Source organism: Oncorhynchus mykiss, chromosome 26, assembly GCF_057628025.1.
Source record: "Oncorhynchus mykiss isolate SJ-2025 chromosome 26, ASM5762802v1, whole genome shotgun sequence".
NCBI classification, from domain to species: domain Eukaryota; kingdom Metazoa; phylum Chordata; class Actinopteri; order Salmoniformes; family Salmonidae; genus Oncorhynchus; species Oncorhynchus mykiss.
Genome location: NC_143047.1, coordinates 49265015 through 49282550, shown reverse-complemented (window position 1 = coordinate 49282550; position 17536 = coordinate 49265015). Strand labels below are relative to the sequence as shown.

The 17536-nt window shown below is 39.7% G+C and overlaps 1 protein-coding gene across 9 annotated transcripts in view; it reads right to left on the bottom strand.

Moving 5' to 3' along the window:
• abcc12 (ATP binding cassette subfamily C member 12) overlaps window positions 1-17536 on the bottom strand; it is a 229730-nt gene that overhangs the window by 12335 nt on the left and 199859 nt on the right. For 8 of the 9 annotated variants that reach the window (XM_090223368.1, XM_090223367.1, XM_090223366.1 and 5 more), the window contains one exon: window positions 3564-3653. In XM_090223368.1, the coding sequence (XP_090079494.1) occupies window positions 3564-3653 (90 nt within the window). Of the gene's footprint in view, window positions 1-2246; window positions 2358-3563; window positions 3654-17536 lie in introns of those variants that run through there. The other variant, XM_090223370.1, reaches the window with a different exon arrangement.

Genomic DNA, 17536 nt, shown 5'->3' with positions numbered 1-17536 from the left:
ACAACATTCTGGACGCCTCAGAGACACAACCCTGGACAGAAACATGGACGTCTCAGGGACACAACCCTGGACAGAAACATGTACACCTCAGAGACACAACCCTGGACAGAAACATGATTATAACAGGCAACATTCTGGATGCCTCAGAGACACAACCCTGGACAGAAACATAGACGCCTCAGAGACACAACCCTGGACAGAAACATGATTATAACAGACAACATTCTGGATGCCTCAGAGACACAACCCTGGACAGAAACATGATTATAACAGACAACATTCTGGATGCCTCAGAGACACAACCCTGGACAGAAACATAGACGCCTCAGAGACACAACCCTGGACAGAAACATGATTATAACAGACAACATTCTGGATGCCTCAGAGACACAACCCTGGACAGAAACATGGACGCATTAGGGACACAACCCTGGACAGAAACATGGACACCTCAGAGACACAACCCTGGACAGAAACATGATTATAACAGACAACATTCTGGATGCCTCAGAGACACAACCCTGTACAGAAACATGATTATAACAGACAACATTCTGGATGCCTCAGAGACACAACCCTGGACAGAAACACGATTATAACAGACAACATTCTGGACGCCTCAGAGACACAACCCTGGACAGAAACATGATTATAACAGACAACATTCTGGACGCCTCAGAGACACAACCCTGGACAGAAACATGATTATAACAGACAACATTCTGGACGCCTCAGACACACAACCCTGGACAGAAACATGGACGCCTCAAAGACACAACCCTGGACAGAAACATGATTATAACAGACAACATTCTGGACGCCTCAGAGACACAACCCTGGACATAAACATGATTATAACAGACAACATTCTGGATGCCTCAGAGACACAACCCTGGACAGAAACATGATTATAACAGACAACATTCTGGATGCCTCAGAGACACAAACCTGGACAGAAACATGATTATAACAGACAACATTCTGGATGCTTCAGAGACACAACCCTGGACAGAAACATGGACGCCTCAGAGACACAACCCTGGACAGAAACATGATTATAACAGACAACATTCTGGATGCCTCAGAGACACAACCCTGTACAGAAACATGATTATAACAGACAACATTCTGGATGCCTCAGAGACACAACCCTGGACAGAAACATGATTATAACAGACAACATTCTGGATGCCTCAGACACACAACCCTGGACAGAAACATGATTATAACAGACAACATTCTGGACACCTCAGAGACACAACCCTGGACAGAAACACGATTATAACAGACAACATTCTGGATGCCTCAGAGACACAACCCTGGACAGAAACATGATTATAACAGACAACATTCTGGATGCCTCAGAGACACAACCCTGGACAGAAACACGATTATAACAGACAACATTCTGGACGCCTCAGCGACACAACCCTGGACAGAAACATGATTATAACAGACAACATTCTGGACGCCTCAGAGACACAACCCTGGACAGAAACATGATTATAACAGACAACATTCTGGACGCCTCAGACACACAACCCTGGACAGAAACATGGACGCCTCAAAGACACAACCCTGGACAGAAACATGATTATAACAGACAACATTCTGGACGCCTCAGAGACACAACCCTGGACATAAACATAGACGCCTCAGAGACACAACCCTGGACAGAAACATGATTATAACAGACAACATTCTGGATGCCTCAGAGACACAACCCTGGACAGAAACATGATTATAACAGACAACATTCTGGATGCCTCAGAGACGCAACCCTGGACAGAAACATGATTATAACAGACAACATTCTGGATGCCTCAGAGACACAACCCTGGACAGAAACATGATCATAACAGACAACATTCTGGATGCCTCGGAGACACAACCCTGGACAGAAAGATGGACGCCTCAGAGACACACAACCCTGGACAGAAACATAAACGCCTCAGAGACACAACCCTGGACAGAAACATGATTATAACAGACAACATTCTGGATGCCTCAGACACACAACCCTGGACAGAAACATGATTATAACAGACAACATTCTGGACACCTCAGAGACACAACCCTGGACAGAAACACGATTATAACAGACAACATTCTGGATGCCTCAGAGACACAACCCTGGACAGAAACATGATTATAACAGACAACATTCTGGATGCCTCAGAGACACAACCCTGGACAGAAACACGATTATAACAGACAACATTCTGGACGCCTCAGCGACACGACCCTGGACAGAAACATGATTATAACAGACAACATTCTGGACGCCTCAGAGACACAACCCTGGACAGAAACATGATTATAACAGACAACATTCTGGACGCCTCAGACACACAACCCTGGACAGAAACATGGACGCCTCAAAGACACAACCCTGGACAGAAACATGATTATAACAGACAACATTCTGGACGCCTCAGAGACACAACCCTGGACATAAACATAGACGCCTCAGAGACACAACCCTGGACAGAAACATGATTATAACAGACAACATTCTGGATGCCTCAGAGACACAACCCTGGACAGAAACATGATTATAACAGACAACATTCTGGATGCCTCAGAGACGCAACCCTGGACAGAAACATGATTATAACAGACAACATTCTGGATGCCTCAGAGACACAACCCTGGACAGAAACATGATCATAACAGACAACATTCTGGATGCCTCGGAGACACAACCCTGGACAGAAAGATGGACGCCTCAGAGACACACAACCCTGGACAGAAACATAAAAGCCTCAGAGACACAACCCTGGACAGAAACATGATTATAACAGACAACATTCTGGATGCCTCAGAGACACAACCCTGGACAGAAACATGATTATAACAGACAACATTCTGGACGCCTCAGAGACACAACCCTGGACAGAAACATGGACGTCTCAGGGACACAACCCTGGACAGAAACATGGACACCTCAGAGACACAACCCTGGACAGAAACATAGACGCCTCAGAGACACAACCCTGGACAGAAACATGATTATAACAGACAACATTCTGGATGCCTCAGAGACACAACCCTGGACAGAAACATGATTATAACAGACAACATTCTGGATGCCTCAGAGACAAAACCCTGGACAGAAACATGGACGCCTCAGAGACACAACCCTGGACAGAAACATAAACGCCTCAGAGACACAACCCTGGACAGAAACATGATTATAACAGACAACATTCTGGATGCCTCAGAGACACAACCCTGGACAGAAACATGATTATAACAGACAACATTCTGGATGCCTCAGAGACACAACCCTGGACAGAAACATAGACGCCTCAGAGACACAACCCTGGACAGAAACATGATTATAACAGACAACATTCTGGATGCCTCAGAGACACAACCCTGGACAGAAACATGGACGCATCAGGGACACAACCCTGGACAGAAACATGGACACCTCAGAGACACAACCCTGGACAGAAACATGGACGCCTCAGACACAACCCTGGACAGTGTATTAAAAGGTCATGAAGACGGTAAGACATTATTTGTGTATTTGAGTTAGAAAGTGTTGACGTTCTCACCTCGATGTACTCCTGTAGTCTCTCCACTGACAGGAACTTGGCCTCCAGCTCCGTAGACAGTCTTACCACGTACTGGAGCATACCTGTCAACTGGACAACAGATAACACAAAACACAGGCAACAAACTCCATCACAACTGGTAATCTGACAACTCTTACCTGTAGGTTTACTGTTACAACACTAGAGGGCAGCATTGAGTCATATTGATCATTGGCAGGCCTCAAGCTCTGTCGCTCCACCTGTACTTCACTGGCAGTGAAATAGTCAATACTGGGAGCGCAATAATGAACGCAACATGGAAAGGAAGCTACATGAAACAACAGAGATACACACTACAGTTATAACCACGTACACTCTACCTGTATGGTGTATTAGACTCTACCTGTATGGAGTATTAGACTCTTCCTGTATGGTGTATTAGACTCTACCTGTATGGTGTATTAGACTCTACCTGTATGGTGTATTAGACTCTACCTGTATGGAGTATTAGACTCTACCTGTATGGTGTATTAGACTCTAAATTAGACTCTACCTGTATGGAGTATTAGACTCTACCTGTATGGAGTATTAGACTCTACCTGTATGGAGTATTAGACTCTACCTGTATGGAGTATTAGACTCTACCTGTATGGTGTATTAGACTCTACCTGTATGGAGTATTAGACTCTACCTGTATGGTGTATTAGACTCTAAATTAGACTCTACCTGTATGGAGTATTAGACTCTACCTGTATGGAGTATTAGACTCTACCTGTATGGTGTATTAGACTCTAAATTAGACTATACCTGTATGGTGTATTAGACTCTCCCTGTATGGTGTATTAGACTCTACCTGTATGGAGTATTAGACTCTACCTGTATGGAGTATTAAACTCTAAATTAGACTCTACCTGTATGGAGTATTAGACTCTACCTGTATGGAGTATTAGACTCTACCTGTATGGTGTATTAGACTCTACCTGTATGGTGTATTAGACTCTAAATTAGACTATACCTGTATGGTGTATTAGACTCTACCTGTATGGTGTATTAGACTCTACATTAGACTCTACCTGTATGGAGTATTAGACTCTACCTGTATGGTGTATTAGACTCTAACTGTATGGTGTATTAGACTCTACCTGTATGGAGTATTAGACTCTACCTGTATGGTGTATTAGACTCTACCTGTATGGTGTATTAGACTCTACCTGTATGGAGTATTAGACTCTACCTGTATGGTGTATTAGACTCTACCTGTATGGAGTATTAGACTCTACCTGTATGGTGTATTAGACTCTACCTGTATGGAGTATTAGACTCTACCTGTATGGTGTATTAGACTCTACCTGTATGGTGTATTAGACTCTACCTGTATGGTGTATTAGACTCTACCTGTATGGAGTATTAGACTCTACCTGTATGGTGTATTAGACTCTACCTGTATGGTGTTCTAGACTCTACCTGTATGGTGTATTAGACTCTACCTGTATGGAGTATTAGACTCTACCTGTATGGAGTATTAGACTCTACCTGTATGGTGTATTAGACTCTACCTGTATGGAGTATTAGACTCTACCTGTATGGAGTATTAGACTCTACCTGTATGGTGTATTAGACTCTAAATTAGACTATACCTGTATGGTGTATTAGACTCTACCTGTATGGTGTATTAGACTCTACCTGTATGGTGTATTAGACTCTACCTGTATGGTGTATTAGACTCTACCTGTATGGAGTATTAGACTCTACCTGTATGGAGTATTAGACTCTACCTGTATGGTGTATTAGACTCTAAATTAGACTATACCTGTATGGTGTATTAGACTCTACCTGTATGGTGTATTAGACTCTACCTGTATGGAGTATTAGACTCTACCTGTATGGAGTATTAGACTCTACCTGTATGGTGTATTAGACTCTACCTGTATGGAGTATTAGACTCTACCTGTATGGTGTATTAGACTCTACATTAGACTCTACCTGTATGGTGTATTAGACTCTACCTGTATGGTGTATTAGACTATACATTAGACTCTACCTGTATGGTGTATTAGACTCTACCTGTATGGTGTATTAAACTCTAAATTAGACTCTACCTGTATGGTGTATTCGACTCTACCTGTATGGTGTATTAGACTCTACCTGTATGGAGTATTATACTCTACCTGTATGGTGTATTAGACTCTACATTAGACTCTACCTGTATGGTGTATTAGACTCTACCTGTATGGTGTATTAGACTCTACCTGTATGGAGTATTAGACTCTACCTGTATGGAGTTTTAGACTCTACCTGTATGGTGTATTAGACTCTACCTGTATGGAGTATTAGACTCTACCTGTATGGAGTATTAGACTCTACCTGTATGGAGTATTAGACTCTACCTGTATGGAGTATTAGACTCTAAATTAGACTCTACCTGTATGGTGTATTAGACTCTACCTGTATGGTGATTTAGTCCCTACCTGTATGGAGTATTAGACTCTACCTGTATGGAGTATTAGACTCTACCTGTATGGAGTATTAGACTCTACCTGTATGGAGTATTAAACTCTAAATTAGACTCTACCTGTATGGTGTATTAGACTCTACCTGTATGGAGTATTAGACTCTACATTAGACTCTACCTGTATGGTGTATTAGACTCTACATTAGACTCTACCTGTATGGAGTATTAAACTCTAAATTAGACTCTACCTTTATGGAGTATTAGACTCTACCTGTATGGAGTATTAGACTCTACATTAGACTCTACCTGTATGGTGTATTAGACTCTACCTGTATGGAGTATTAGACTCTACCTGTATGGTGTATTAGACTCTACATTAGACTCTACCTGTATGGTGTATTAGACTCTACATTAGACTCTACCTGTATGGTGTATTAGACTCCACCTGTATGGAGTATTAGACTCTACCTGTATGGTGTATTAGACTCTACATTAGACTCTACCTGTATGGTGTATTAGACTCTACCTGTATGGTGTATTAGACTCTACATTAGACTCTACCTGTATGGTGTATTAGACTCTACCTGTATGGAGTATTAGACTCTACATTAGACTCTACCTGTATGGAGTATTAGACTCTACCTGTATGGAGTATTAGACTCTACATTAGACTCTACCTGTATGGTGTATTAGACTCTACCTGTATGGTGTATTAGACTCTACCTGTATGGTGTATTAGACTCTACATTAGACTCTACCTGTATGGAGTATTAGACTCTACCTGTATGGAGTATTAGACTCTACATTAGACTCTACCTGTATGGTGTATTAGACTCTACCTGTATGGTGTATTAGACTCTACATTAGACTCTACCTGTATGGTGTATTAGACTCTACCTGTATGGAGTATTAAACTCTAAATTAGACTCTACCTGTATGGAGTATTAGACTCTACCTGTATGGTGTATTAGACTCTACCTGTATGGAGTATTAGACTCTACCTGTATGGAGTATTAGACTCTACCTGTATGGAGTATTAGACTCTACCTGTATGGAGTATTAGACTCTACCTGTATGCAGTATTAGACTCTACATTAGACTCTACCTGTATGGTGTATTAGACTCTACCTGTATGGTGTATTAGACTCTACCTGTATGGTGTATTAGACTCTACATTAGACTCTACCTGTATGGAGTATTAGACTCTACCTGTATGGAGTATTAGACTCTACATTAGACTCTACCTGTATGGTGTATTAGACTCTACCTGTATGGTGTATTAGACTCTACATTAGACTCTACCTGTATGGTGTATTAGACTCTACCTGTATGGAGTATTAAACTCTAAATTAGACTCTACCTGTATGGAGTATTAGACTCTACCTGTATGGTGTATTAGACTCTACCTGTATGGAGTATTAGACTCTACCTGTATGGAGTATTAGACTCTACCTGTATGGAGTATTAGACTCTACCTGTATGGAGTATTAGACTCTACCTGTATGGAGTATTAGACTCTACCTGTATGGTGTATTAGACTCTACCTGTATGGAGTATTAAACTCTAAATTAGACTCTACCTGTATGGTGTATTAGACTCTACCTGTATGGTGTATTAGACTCTACATTAGACTCTACCTGTATGGTGTATTAGACTCTACCTGTATGGTGTATTAGACTCTACATTAGACTCTACCTGTATGGTGTATTAGACTCTACCTGTATGGAGTATTAGACTCTACATTAGACTCTACCTGTATGGTGTATTAGACTCTACCTGTATGGAGTATTAAACTCTAAATTGGACTCTACCTGTATGGTGTATTAGACTCTACCTGTATGGTGTATTAGACTCTACCTGTATGGAGTATTAGACTCTACCTGTATGGAGTATTAGACTCTACCTGTATGGAGTATTAGACTCTACCTGTATGGAGTATTAGACTCTACCTGTATGGTGTATTAGACTCCACCTGTATGGAGTATTAGACTCTACCTGTATGGAGTATTAGACTCTACATTAGACTCTACCTGTATGGTGTATTAGACTCTACATTAGACTCTACCTGTATGGTGTATTAGACTCTACCTGTATGGAGTATTAGACTCTACATTAGACTCTACCTGTATGGAGTATTAGACTCTACCTGTATGGAGTATTAGACTCTACCTGTATGGTGTATTAGACTCTACCTGTATGGAGTATTAGACTCTACCTGTATGGAGTATTAGACTCTACCTGTATGGAGTATTAGACTCTACCTGTATGGAGTATTAGACTCTACCTGTATGGTGTATTAGACTCCACCTGTATGGAGTATTAGACTCTACCTGTATGGTGTATTAGACTCTACATTAGACTCTACCTGTATGGTGTATTAGACACTACCTGCATGGTGTATTAGACTCTACATTAGACTCTACCTGTATGGTGTATTAGACTCTACCTGTATGGAGTATTAAACTCTAAATTAGACTCTACCTGTATGGTGTATTAGACTCTACCTGTATGGAGTATTAGACTCTACCTGTATGGAGTATTAGACTCTACCTGTATGGAGTATTAGACTCTACCTGTATGGAGTATTAGACTCTACCTGTATGGAGTATTAGACTCTACCTGTATGGTGTATTAGACTCTACCTGTATGGAGTATTAGACTCTACCTGTATGGAGTATTAGACTCTACCTGTATGGAGTATTAGACTCTACCTGTATGGAGTATTAGACTCTACCTGTATGGAGTATTAGACTCTACCTGTATGGTGTATTAGACTCCACCTGTATGGAGTATTAGACTCTACCTGTATGGAGTATTAGACTCTACATTAGACTCTACCTGTATGGTGTATTAGACTCTACATTAGACTCTACCTGTATGGTGTATTAGACTCTACCTGTATGGAGTATTAGACTCTACATTAGACTCTACCTGTATGGAGTATTAGACTCTACCTGTATGGAGTATTAGACTCTACCTGTATGGTGTATTAGACTCTACCTGTATGGAGTATTAGACTCTACCTGTATGGAGTATTAGACTCTACCTGTATGGAGTATTAGACTCTACCTGTATGGAGTATTAGACTCTACCTGTATGGTGTATTAGACTCCACCTGTATGGAGTATTAGACTCTACCTGTATGGTGTATTAGACTCTACATTAGACTCTACCTGTATGGTGTATTAGACACTACCTGCATGGTGTATTAGACTCTACATTAGACTCTACCTGTATGGTGTATTAGACTCTACCTGTATGGAGTATTAGACTCTACATTAGACTCTACCTGTATGGAGTATTAGACTCTACCTGTATGGAGTATTAGACTCTACATTAGACTCTACCTGTATGGTGTATTAGACTCTACCTGTATGGTGTATTAGACTCTACCTGTATGGTGTATTAGACTCTACATTAGACTCTACCTGTATGGTGTATTAGACTCTACCTGTATGGTGTATTAGACTCTACATTAGACTCTACCTGTATGGTGTATTAGACTCTACCTGTATGGAGTATTAAACTCTAAATTAGACTCTACCTGTATGGAGTATTAGACTCTACCTGTATGGTGTATTAGACTCTACCTGTATGGAGTATTAGACTCTACCTGTATGGAGTATTAGACTCTACCTGTATGGAGTATTAGACTCTACCTGTATGGAGTATTAGACTCTACCTGTATGGAGTATTAGACTCTACATTAGACTCTACCTGTATGGTGTATTAGACTCTACCTGTATGGTGTATTAGACTCTACCTGTATGGTGTATTAGACTCTACATTAGACTCTACCTGTATGGAGTATTAGACTCTACCTGTATGGAGTATTAGACTCTACATTAGACTCTACCTGTATGGTGTATTAGACTCTACCTGTATGGTGTATTAGACTCTACATTAGACTCTACCTGTATGGTGTATTAGACTCTACCTGTATGGAGTATTAAACTCTAAATTAGACTCTACCTGTATGGAGTATTAGACTCTACCTGTATGGTGTATTAGACTCTACCTGTATGGAGTATTAGACTCTACCTGTATGGAGTATTAGACTCTACCTGTATGGAGTATTAGACTCTACCTGTATGGAGTATTAGACTCTACCTGTATGGAGTATTAGACTCTACATTAGACTCTACCTGTATGGTGTATTAGACTCTACATTAGACTCTACCTGTATGGTGTATTAGACTCTACCTGTATGGAGTATTAGACTCTACATTAGACTCTACCTGTATGGTGTATTAGACTCTACCTGTATGGAGTATTAAACTCTAAATTAGACTCTACCTGTATGGTGTATTAGACTCTACCTGTATGGTGTATTAGACTCTACATTAGACTCTACCTGTATGGAGTATTAGACTCTACCTGTATGGTGTATTAGACTCTACCTGTATGGAGTATTAGACTCTACCTGTATGGAGTATTAGACTCTACCTGTATGGAGTATTAGACTCTACCTGTATGGAGTATTAGACTCTACCTGTATGGAGTATTAGACTCTACATTAGACTCTACCTGTATGGTGTATTAGACTCTACCTGTATGGTGTATTAGACTCTACATTAGACTCTACCTGTATGGTGTATTAGACTCTACCTGTATGGAGTATTAGACTCTACATTAGACTCTACCTGTATGGTGTATTAGACTCTACCTGTATGGAGTATTAAACTCTAAATTAGACTCTACCTGTATGGTGTATTAGACTCTACCTGTATGGTGTATTAGACTCTACATTAGACTCTACCTGTATGGTGTATTAGACTCTACCTGTATGGTGTATTAGACTCTACATTAGACTCTACCTGTATGGTGTATTAGACTCTACCTGTATGGAGTATTAGACTCTACATTAGACTCTACCTGTATGGTGTATTAGACTCTACCTGTATGGAGTATTAAACTCTAAATTGGACTCTACCTGTATGGTGTATTAGACTCTACCTGTATGGTGTATTAGACTCTACCTGTATGGAGTATTAGACTCTACCTGTATGGAGTATTAGACTCTACCTGTATGGAGTATTAGACTCTACCTGTATGGAGTATTAGACTCTAACTGTATGGAGTATTAGACTCTACCTGTATGGAGTATTAGACTCTACCTGTATGGTGTATTAGACTATACATTAGACTCTACCTGTATGGTGTATTGGACTCTACCTGTATGGTGTATTAGACTCTACATTAGACTCTACCTGTATGGTGTATTAGACTCTACCTGTATGGTGTATTAGACTCTACCTGTATGGTGTATTAGACTCTACCTGTATGGAGTATTAGACTCTACCTGTATGGTGCATTAGACTCTAACTTTATGGTGTATTAGACTCTACCTGTATGGTGTATTAGACTCTACATTAGACTCTACCTGTATGGTGTATTAGACTCCACCTGTATGGAGTATTAGACTCTACCTGTATGGTGTATTAGACTCTACCTGTATGGAGTATTAAACTCTAAATTAGACTCTGCCTGTATGGTGTATTAGACTCTACCTGTATGGTGTATTAGACTCTACCTGTATGGAGTATTAGACTCTACCTGTATGGAGTATTAGACTCTACCTGTATGGAGTATTAGACTCTACCTGTATGGGGTATTAGACTCTACCTGTATGGAGTATTAGACTCTAACTGTATGGAGTATTAGACTCTAACTGTATGGTGTATTAGACTCTACCTGTATGGTGTATTAGACTCTACATTAGATTCTACCTGTATGGTGTATTAGACTCTACCTGTATGGTGTATTAGACTCTACATTAGACTCTACCTGTATGGTGTATTAGACTCTACCTGTATGGTGTATTAGACTATACATTAGACTCTACCTGTATGGTGTATTAGACTCTACCTGTATGGTGTATTAGACTCTACATTAGACTCTACCTGTATGGTGTATTAGACTCCACCTGTATGGACTATTAGACTCTACCTGTATGGTGTATTAGACTCTACCTGTATGGTGTATTAGACTCTACATTAGACTCTACCTGTATGGTGTATTAGACTCTACCTGTATGGAGTATTAGACTCTACATTAGACTCTACCTGTATGGAGTATTAGACTCTACCTGTATGGAGTATTAGACTCTACATTAGACTCTACCTGTATGGTGTATTAGACTCTACCTGTATGGTGTATTAGACTCTACCTGTACGGTGTATTAGACTCTACATTAGACTCTACCTGTATGGAGTATTAGACTCTACCTGTATGGAGTATTAGACTCTACATTAGACTCTACCTGTATGGTGTATTAGACTCTACCTGTATGGTGTATTAGACTCTACATTAGACTCTACCTGTATGGTGTATTAGACTCTACCTGTATGGAGTATTAAACTCTAAATTAGACTCTACCTGTATGGAGTATTAGACTCTACCTGTATGGTGTATTAGACTCTACCTGTATGGAGTATTAGACTCTACCTGTATGGAGTATTAGACTCTACCTGTATGGAGTATTAGACTCTACCTGTATGGAGTATTAGACTCTACCTGTATGGAGTATTAGACTCTACCTGTATGGTGTATTAGACTCTACCTGTATGGAGTATTAAACTCTAAATTAGACTCTACCTGTATGGTGTATTAGACTCTACCTGTATGGTGTATTAGACTCTACATTAGACTCTACCTGTATGGTGTATTAGACTCTACCTGTATGGTGTATTAGACTCTACATTAGACTCTACCTGTATGGTGTATTAGACTCTACCTGTATGGAGTATTAGACTCTACATTAGACTCTACCTGTATGGTGTATTAGACTCTACCTGTATGGAGTATTAAACTCTAAATTAGACTCTACCTGTATGGTGTATTAGACTCTACCTGTATGGAGTATTAGACTCTACCTGTATGGAGTATTAGACTCTACCTGTATGGAGTATTAGACTCTACCTGTATGGAGTATTAGACTCTACCTGTATGGAGTATTAGACTCTACCTGTATGGAGTATTAGACTCTACCTGTATGGAGTATTAGACTCTACCTGTATGGTGTATTAGACTATACATTAGACTCTACCTGTATGGTGTATTAGACTCTACCTGTATGGTGTATTAGACTCTACATTAGACTCTACCTGTATGGTGTACTAGACTCTACCTGTATGGTGTATTAGACTCTACCTGTATGGTGTATTAGACTCTACCTGTATGGAGTATTAGACTCTACATTAGACTCTACCTGTATGGTGTATTAGACTCTACCTGTATGGTGTATTAGACTCTACCTGTATGGTGTATTAGACTCTACATTAGACTCTACCTGTATGGTGTATTAGACTCTACCTGTATGGAGTATTAGACTCTACCTGTATGGTGTATTAGACTCTACATTAGACTCTACCTGTATGGTGTATTAGACTCTACCTGTATGGAGTATTAGACTCTACATTAGACTCTACCTGTATGGTGTATTAGACTCTACCTGTATGGAGTATTAAACTCTAAATTAGACTCTACCTGTATGGTGTATTAGACTCTACCTGTATGGTGTATTAGACTCTACCTGTATGGTGTATTAGACTCTACCTGTATGGAGTATTAGACTCTACCTGTATGGTGTATTAGACTCTACCTGTATGGTGTTCTAGACTCTACCTGTATGGTGTATTAGACTCTACCTGTATGGAGTATTAGACTCTACCTGTATGGTGTATTAGACTCTACCTGTATGGTGTATTAGACTCTACCTGTATGGATTATTAGACTCTACCTGTATGGAGTATTAGACTCTACCTGTATGGAGTATTAGACTCTACCTGTATGGAGTATTAGACTCTACCTGTATGGAGTATTAGACTCTACCTGTATTGTGTATTAGACTCTACCTGTATTGTGTATTAGACTCTACCTGTATGGAGTATTAAACTCTAAATTAGACTCTACCTGTATGGTGTATTAGACTCTACCTGTATGGTGTATTAGACTCTACATTAGACTCTACCTGTATGGTGTATTAGACTCTACCTGTATGGTGTATTAGACTCTACATTAGACTCTACCTGTATGGTGTATTAGACTCTACCTGTATGGAGTATTAGACTCTACATTAGACTCTACCTGTATGGTGTATTAGACTCTACCTGTATGGAGTATTAAACTCTAAATTAGACTCTACCTGTATGGTGTATTAGACTCTACCTGTATGGAGTATTAGACTCTACCTGTATGGAGTATTAGACTCTACCTGTATGGAGTATTAGACTCTACCTGTATGGAGTATTAGACTCTACCTGTATGGAGTATTAGACTCTACCTGTATGGAGTATTAGACTCTACCTGTATGGTGTATTAGACTATACATTAGACTCTACCTGTATGGTGTATTAGACTCTACCTGTATGGTGTATTAGACTCTACATTAGACTCTACCTGTATGGTGTACTAGACTCTACCTGTATGGTGTATTAGACTCTACCTGTATGGTGTATTAGACTCTACCTGTATGGAGTATTAGACTCTACATTAGACTCTACCTGTATGGTGTATTAGACTCTACCTGTATGGTGTATTAGACTCTACCTGTATGGTGTATTAGACTCTACATTAGACTCTACCTGTATGGTGTATTAGACTCTACCTGTATGGAGTATTAGACTCTACCTGTATGGTGTATTAGACTCTACATTAGACTCTACCTGTATGGTGTATTAGACTCTACCTGTATGGAGTATTAGACTCTACATTAGACTCTACCTGTATGGTGTATTAGACTCTACCTGTATGGAGTATTAAACTCTAAATTAGACTCTACCTGTATGGTGTATTAGACTCTACCTGTATGGTGTATTAGACTCTACCTGTATGGAGTATTAGACTCTACCTGTATGGAGTATTAGACTCTACCTGTATGGAGTATTAGACTCTACCTGTATGGAGTATTAGACTCTACCTGTATGGAGTATTAGACTCTACCTGTATGGAGTATTAGACTCTACCTGTATGGTGTATTAGACTATACATTAGACTCTACCTGTATGGTGTATTAGACTCTACCTGTATGGTGTATTAGACTCTACATTAGACTCTACCTGTATGGTGTACTAGACTCTACATGTATGTTGTATTAGACTCTACCTGTATGGTGTATTAGACTCTACCTGTATGGAGTATTAGACTCTACATTAGACTCTACCTGTATGGTGTATTAGACTCTACCTGTATGGTGTATTAGACTCTACCTGTATGGTGTATTAGACTCTACATTAGACTCTACCTGTATGGTGTATTAGACTCTACCTGTATGGAGTATTAGACTCTACCTGTATGGTGTATTAGACTATACATTAGACTCTACCTGTATGGTGTATTAGACTCTACCTGTATGGTGTATTAGACTCTACATTAGACTCTACCTGTATGGTGTACTAGACTCTACCTGTATGGTGTATTAGACTCTACCTGTATGGTGTATTAGACTATACATTAGACTCTACCTGTATGGTGTATTAGACTCTACCTGTATGGTGTATTAGACTCTACATTAGACTCTACCTGTATGGTGTACTAGACTCTACCTGTATGGTGTATTAGACTCTACCTGTATGGTGTATTAGACTCTACCTGTATGGAGTATTAGACTCTACATTAGACTCTACCTGTATGGTGTATTAGACTCTACCTGTATGGTGTATTATACTCTACCTGTATGGTGTATTAGACTCTACATTAGACTCTACCTGTATGGTGTATTAGACTCTACCTGTATGGAGTATTAGACTCTACCTGTATGGTGTATTAGACTCTACATTAGACTCTACCTGTATGGTGTATTAGACTCTACCTGTATGGAGTATTAGACTCTACATTAGACTCTACCTGTATGGTGTATTAGACTCTACCTGTATGGAGTATTAAACTCTAAATTAGACTCTACCTGTATGGTGTATTAGACTCTACCTGTATGGTGTATTAGACTCTACCTGTATGGAGTATTAGACTCTACCTGTATGGAGTATTAGACTCTACCTGTATGGAGTATTAGACTCTACCTGTATGGAGTATTAGACTCTACCTGTATGGAGTATTAGACTCTACCTGTATGGAGTATTAGACTCTACCTGTATGGTGTATTAGACTATACATTAGACTCTACCTGTATGGTGTACTAGACTCTACCTGTATGGTGTATTAGACTCTACATTAGACTCTACCTGTATGGTGTACTAGACTCTACCTGTATGGTGTATTAGACTCTACCTGTATGGTGTATTAGACTCTACCTGTATGGAGTATTAGACTCTACATTAGACTCTACCTGTATGGTGTATTAGACTCTACCTGTATGGTGTATTAGACTCTACCTGTATGGTGTATTAGACTCTACATTAGACTCTACCTGTATGGTGTATTAGACTCTACCTGTATGGAGTATTAGACTCTACCTGTATGGTGTATTAGACTCTACATTAGACTCTACCTGTATGGTGTATTAGACTCTACCTGTATGGAGTATTAGACTCTACATTAGACTCTACCTGTATGGTGTATTAGACTCTACCTGTATGGAGTATTAAACTCTAAATTAGACTCTACCTGTATGGTGTATTAGACTCTACCTGTATGGTGTATTAGACTCTACCTGTATGGAGTATTAGACTCTACCTGTATGGAGTATTAGACTCTACCTGTATGGAGTATTAGACTCTACCTGTATGGAGTATTAGACTCTACCTGTATGGAGTATTAGACTCTACCTGTATGGTGTATTAGACTATACATTAGACTCTACCTGTATGGTGTATTAGACTCTACCTGTATGGTGTATTAGACTCTACATTAGACTCTACCTGTATGGTGTACTAGACTCTACATGTATGTTGTATTAGACTCTACCTGTATGGTGTATTAGACTCTACCTGTATGGAGTATTAGACTCTACATTAGACTCTACCTGTATGGTGTATTAGACTCTACCTGTATGGTGTATTAGACTCTACCTGTATGGTGTATTAGACTCTACATTAGACTCTACCTGTATGGTGTATTAGACTCTACCTGTATGGAGTATTAGACTCTACCTGTATGGTGTATTAGACTATACATTAGACTCTACCTGTATGGTGTATTAGACTCTACCTGTATGGTGTATTAGACTCTACATTAGACTCTACCTGTATGGTGTACTAGACTCTACCTGTATGGTGTATTAGACTCTACCTGTATGGTGTATTAGACTATACATTAGACTCTACCTGTATGGTGTATTAGACTCTACCTGTATGGTGTATTAGACTCTACATTAGACTCTACCTGTATGGTGTACTAGACTCTACCTGTATGGTGTATTAGACTCTACCTGTATGGTGTATTAGACTCTACCTGTATGGAGTATTAGACTCTACATTAGACTCTACCTGTATGGTGTATTAGACTCTACCTGTATGGTGTATTATACTCTACCTGTATGGTGTATTAGACTCTACATTAGACTCTACCTGTATGGTGTATTAGACTCTACCTGTATGGAGTATTAGACTCTACCTGTACGGTGTATTAGACTCTACATTAGACT